Source organism: Diceros bicornis, chromosome 39, assembly GCF_020826845.1.
Source record: "Diceros bicornis minor isolate mBicDic1 chromosome 39, mDicBic1.mat.cur, whole genome shotgun sequence".
NCBI lineage: Eukaryota > Metazoa > Chordata > Mammalia > Perissodactyla > Rhinocerotidae > Diceros > Diceros bicornis.
Genome location: NC_080778.1, coordinates 19,219,527 through 19,225,526, shown reverse-complemented (window position 1 = coordinate 19,225,526; position 6,000 = coordinate 19,219,527). Strand labels below are relative to the sequence as shown.

The window sequence follows — 6,000 nt, the reverse complement described above, 5'->3', positions numbered from 1 at the left end:
TTTATAATAAAGCACTGAGCTCTATTAATTTGTCTTTCTTATCACCCACTCCAGTTCTTTGGGCCTCTAGCAGGCCACAGATGGATTCTTGGGAGCCACAGGTTTGTGTGTTTGTATTCATTACACTTGTAATTACAAGTGTATGAGCTTATTCTGGATTGTCTGGGTAGCTGTCATTTTGGTGTCACCATGTATTTCTGCCATTTTGGTGCCTTCATTATCATATGTGTATAATCGAGTTCGCTCCAAGAGCACTATTTTAATTATGACAGGAAAATGAGTAAGAGCAGTACATGGTGCATTAGTGTCAAAGGAAGTCCAGTTGAGATCGTGGCAGGTCATATGAACGAAACTTATGGAATAATTTGAATAGACCAAGTGTGAAGAAATTGATTCACTTCACAAAGCACATTGTGGAAGAGTGCCATGAACACAAAATGGCCAACAGTCAGCACCGTATTCATGTTACAAGTAGCAATTTGGATTCAGCTAAATATTGTCACATAAAACTAATGTTGTTAATTTGAATTGTATTTATTGGTTTTGTAGGGTTTATTAAATAATATTTTTAAAAATTTGTATTGCATAATAACTTAAGCATCAAAAGTTTATACTTATTTTGGTATTAGTACATATTGGTATAAATAATAATATAATAACTCAGTCCAATCATGGTGAGAAATTTCTTTTCTTTAAATTAATTTCAACACTTAGTTATTTTGTTGAAAGAATCTATATATTACCTAAATTTGAGAAGTGCTGACCTACTGTTTGCATTTACTGAGCAATCTGACTGAGTCGGTTTGCTATAATCCAATATGGAATGCCATGTACTTGCGGCCCTCAGCAAGGACTCGTTAACTTGGAAGGAAATGCTTTTTCTCTCACCCATTTTAATTCACCAACTTTATTACCAAATGGTGCAATAAACAGCTTCACTCTCTTCATCACTGGAATTTCTTTATCCTGACCTCTACGTGTTGGGTATACTCATCTATACATAACTTATGCCTACTCTGAACTTGGAGAAAGGGTTGGGAAAATGTTTGGGGGTGGAATATTTTCGTTTCCCCTTGCTACTGTGACAATTTACCACAAATCTAGTGGCTTAAAAACAACACAAATTTATTATTTTACAGTGTGGAAGTCAGAAATCCAAAATGAGTTTCACTGGGCTAAAATCACGATGTCGGTAGAACTGCATTTCTTTGGGAAGATCTTGAGAAGAATCCATTTCCTTGCCTTTCCCAGCTTCTAGAAACTTCCCGCATTCCTTGGCTTGTGGCCCCACGTCACTCCGACCTCTTTTGGAGTCATCAACTCTCCTTTTCTGACTCTGACCCTCCTGCTTTCCTCTTTCCTTTGTAAGGACCCTTCTGATTACATTCAGCCCACCCGGATAATTCTGGATAATCCCCCCATCTCATGATCCCTTATATCTCTAACTTAATCACACCTGCAAAGTCTCTTTCACCATGTAAAGTAACATATTCACAGGTTCAGGAGACTAGGATGTGAAAATCTTTCAGATAGCATTATTCTGCCTACCACAAGGGGGGTGTCACAATGCCCAGCCTGTACCAAGAGCAGACACTGATGGAGGAATCTGCTTTGCAAAGTATGGGAACACGTTCTCCAGAAACAGAAAGAAAAGGGGAGTGGATGCAGGTTAAAAGAAAGAGGCATTTTATGGTGAATGAGGAGGAGGTGCTTTTCCTGGGGAGAATTAAGGAGCAGGTTGAGAGCTTGGAAACAGTGGGAAAGACTTGGAAAAGCTTCCAAGTCTTGGAGGTGGGGAGTCTTGGGTGTGTACGGTGGGAAAGCCTCCAACTAAGGAAGAAAAAGCAGACTGCCTCCCCCAGGGCTTACCTGAGATGGGAAGGCAGTACCTGAGACTAGAAGGCAGTCACCTGAGTAAGAGGTGGGATCAGAGGTCCCTCCAGTTACCATGAACGTGAAAATGACACGAAACCCACAGCCTAAATAACCGTCTAAATTTTTATTTCAAATTTTACAAACAAACCAAACAATGACATCAGAATAAAAGTAGTTCTAGCACCTCCTTTTTGTTATGCCATTGTTTTTTGTTTTCCATGATTCCTTTAAGAAACCTGACACTAATTAGGCTAGCGTAAGAGGGGAAAAAAAGGAGATGAATCAGAAACCACACTGGAAATGAACCAAGAAATAAGAAAAACCGATCTCTGCCCAAAAGAACAACAATGGTGAAAAATCGTGCTAGCAAAGAGGCTGTATACTGAGAGTTTACATTTTCAAAAGGATGAAACATGGGGAGTCTGATAAGATCTATCAGCTGCTCCTCTTTTCTGAGACATTTGCCCAGGAGACTGCTACAGAAGCTTGGGTGTATTTCTCTCTTGCTGTGTCATAGGATGTGCCTCTACCCTCCCCGCCCCCTCCCTGCTCTCCTGCGGCCTCGGTGCCTGTGTGTGTGTGTGCGTGTGTGTGTGTGTGTGTGTGTGTGTTTGGTCTCTCTCCCCTGTAAGAACACAGCTGCCCGCCTGTCTCCTGCTGTTGCTGCTGCTTTGACTAGCTTTCTGCTGCCTCTTGCCTCTCCTTTCTCTTTCTGCTCAGCTCCTTGCCTTCTGGTAAGTGTGACAAACACTCCCCCAAGCCCTGTGAGAAGGTGTTGGGTGCGGTTTGTGGTGTTCGAAACTTGCACCTTTGAGATTGCCAGTGAACTGTTGAAGAACTTTCCATTGTTGTATTTATAATTAAACTGTGTTGCTCAGGAAGGGACGTGTGTGTGATAATCTGCTGGGACTGCCAGTACACGTGAAAAATTCTCTCAGAGGACAAAAAAGACAGGCAATAAAGTTTATAGAAGATAAAATTTAGAAATAATTTCTTGCTAAATTAATCAACATGGAAGGAGACAATTTAAAAGTAACAGAGGTGTTGGATTTTGTTTTTTTCCTCTTGTTGATTTATCTTGAGGCTACTTTTACGAATTGAGTTGTCCTGTGGTTTATAACAACTCAGTTATTCTATTTTAAAGCAAATGTGGAACATGAGTTTAAAGGATATCCACGGAATTAGTAGAAAAAACATCAATGATTATGGCCTCTGATGAATGAAGAATAGATCAAATACAAACAAAACACTTGCATTTAGACTAACGACACTAAAACTCCTCTAGACAATCAGTTTAAATTCCTTGCTTTGAAGTTTGGTTAACTTTAGATTTTATTTCATCCTAAGAAGCCTCCTAACACTTTAAAACCCACATCTGGATTTAAACCAGTAAATGTTTGCTGTTTTCAATTTGTATTAAAAAGTATTCTCTTCCTTTGATTTTCAAAGATGAAGTGCTAAATGCCAGGGCTCCTTTTAGAAGAGCTTAAAATAACTCCTGGCTGGACAGCAGGTGCCGTGTGTCTCTCTCCAAGTTCAGGGGAGGCGTAAGTTATATATAGATGAGTGTGCCCAACAAGTAAGTGTCGGGATAAAGAGATTGCAGTGATGGAGACAGTGAAGCTGTCTACTGCATCATTTGATAATAAAGGTGGTGAATTAAGATGGGCGAGAGAAAAAGCACTTCCTTCTAAGTTAATGAGTCCTTGCTGGGGGTCACAAGTGGGTGGCAATGTCTGTATGTTGAGTTTTCTGTTCTTGGTGTTCAAGCATTTGACATCAGCTGCCCTGAGGCTGGGGGGAGGAAGCTGTGCAGTGCACAGAACAGTGTGTTTTTGTTTTCGCTCTCAAGCCACACAGCAGCAAAACCTGTGCATTATGAGGACCCTGTCATATTTTTATGCTGCTAATTAGCAGCATCACCATTAAATATCACTTACAAATGAAACGCACCATAACTTAAAGGCCTAAGCCAAATCTATTACAACCCTAGAAATGGCAATAGCCATAAACTCTAGAACCCTTGACTCAGCTAGTCCCTTATCCCCTATTTCCAAAGAGCCCATATTATATCTGGGTTATTTCCCTAGTTCATTCCCTCCCTGTTCATTAAACATTGCTATTTCTTAAAAATTAACTTATCCTAGGGCTTCTTGACTGAGAAGGGAAGGTTGCAATGTTTTTTTCTAAAAGAAAGTTAGTTTTTATATTGGAACAAAAAATACGTTATAGAAATTCAAGGAATTATTATTATGAGTATCACCATGTTTTCATACTAGTTTGTGTGTTAACTTATATCTTCCCTCATTTTCTGTCTTATTTCAAAAACGATGCTAGTTTGAACCTCAAGAATAGTGTTTTCCTGATTGATAATTACACGTTACTCATCTGGGAAAAGGAAAATACCAGAAAAGCAACAAAGTATCTCCTGTAACCAGTATAATAATTCATTTACATCAATGTACTCATATTAATCAAACCTTCATTTATAGATTAAAATAGTTTAGGAATGTTATTGTTATGAATAATTTTAGTAAGTTCAATGGATTTTGCATTAAATGTTTTAACTTTGAAAAAAACAACATTTAAAATTTAAACATTTTAAATGTATACATCCATGTACTTCCAATGACTGTAAATCAACATAGAATTATATGAGAATTGCAACACAAATGGGCTATTCTAAGCAAAATGACAAATATGTCCACCAAAAAGACCAACACCAAAGTATGCTAAAAGACCCAATTTGGAAAAATGGCTTCCTACTGTTCCTACCTACTTAATTGCAATATTGATGGTTTGTGAAAGTACATTCACTCTATGTTAGAAACTGTAATTAGTAGGTATCCGTTTGAGGCTATCCTTACCATTTACATTTAACTAGGTTAACTACATAAAACCTGCTGGGCTTCCACTAGATTCTACTCCCGGTATGGAGACGAATCACTCTGTGCCACTCCCGGGGGACCCCCAATCGACACCTCCTGGGGACATTTCATCATTACCCGCTCAAAATGACCTGGAGAAGCAAGATGATCAGGCTTCCTCAACCCCACTCCGAGCATCAGAGGAGGAGGCAGGTGTGCAGCCTGAGCAGGGAGCTCATGATATCTCTGAAGAGTTGAATCGACAACTGGAAGACATCATCAACACGTACGGGCCTACTGCCGGCACGGCAGGGAAAGGGGGTCCCACCAAGGCCCAGGAACAGCCTGAGAACCCAGAACCACCTGACAATGAGGACGGGGATGGCGAGGAGGCCACTGAAGTGACGGAGAGAGAACCCGTGGCTTCTGGAGAGCCCCTCACAGCCAAAGAGCCTGCCAGCAATAAAGAGCAAAAATTGGAAAAGAAAATCCTAAAAGGATTAGGCAAGTAGTTATGTTCTAATGTATGACTTTTCTTTGAATTATTCCTAAAAGGGGCACTTCCTCTAGCCTTTACTAGAAGCCACATGTCATATTTGGATTACTACAATAGCTTCCTTTAGGATCTCCCTGCATCTTCTCTTACTGTACTTGTCCCCAGGCGTTTCCCCTAGATAGAGTTAAAGTGAACTTTCAACATGTCACCCACCTACCCTCTGTCCTCAATGGCTTCCCACTGCTCTTAGGACAAAGGCCAGAATTCTTAATACGGTCTTTCAGGCCTTAAGCATCTCTCCAGCTTTGTGTCCCATCACTTTACCCCACAACGTCCCCTTCCTGGACACTCTGCCCCTGTCACCACCACCACTGCTACAGCCTAACAGCTAGACATTCTGAACTTCTCTTTCAGTTCTTTGAACTGAAACATGTTCTTTGAACATGCCATGCTCCATCACTTACAGGGCCTGGGTCCCTCCTATTTTCTCCACCTAGAAATTCCTGCCCATTCCCCAGTTCAGCCCTTTGGACACTTAACTCATTTTTCAGCTCACAACTCAAATGGCATCTTTTTAGCCCAACCTTAGATAAAGTCTTCCTGTTTTCTGTTTCTATTGCACCATGCATCTTCCCTTCCTAGTGTCTATCAGCATTTGAGAGTATGCATTTACTTCTGTGATTATTTGGTTCATGCATGACTTCCCCATCAGCTCTTTTACCTCAAGAGCAGAGACTGTGTATATTTGGATATCACTGGATG

General features: G+C 40.4%; 1 protein-coding gene across 1 annotated transcript in view; it reads left to right on the top strand.

Annotated features, from left to right (window-relative positions):
• The first annotated feature begins 4,807 nt into the window (after positions 1-4,807).
• The window catches only part of TXLNB (taxilin beta), a 40,679-nt gene continuing 39,486 nt past the window's right edge, over positions 4,808-6,000 (top strand). The window contains exon 1 of the mRNA XM_058534313.1: positions 4,808-5,246. Coding sequence (XP_058390296.1) covers positions 4,808-5,246 — 439 coding nt within the window. The remainder of the gene's footprint in view (positions 5,247-6,000) is intronic.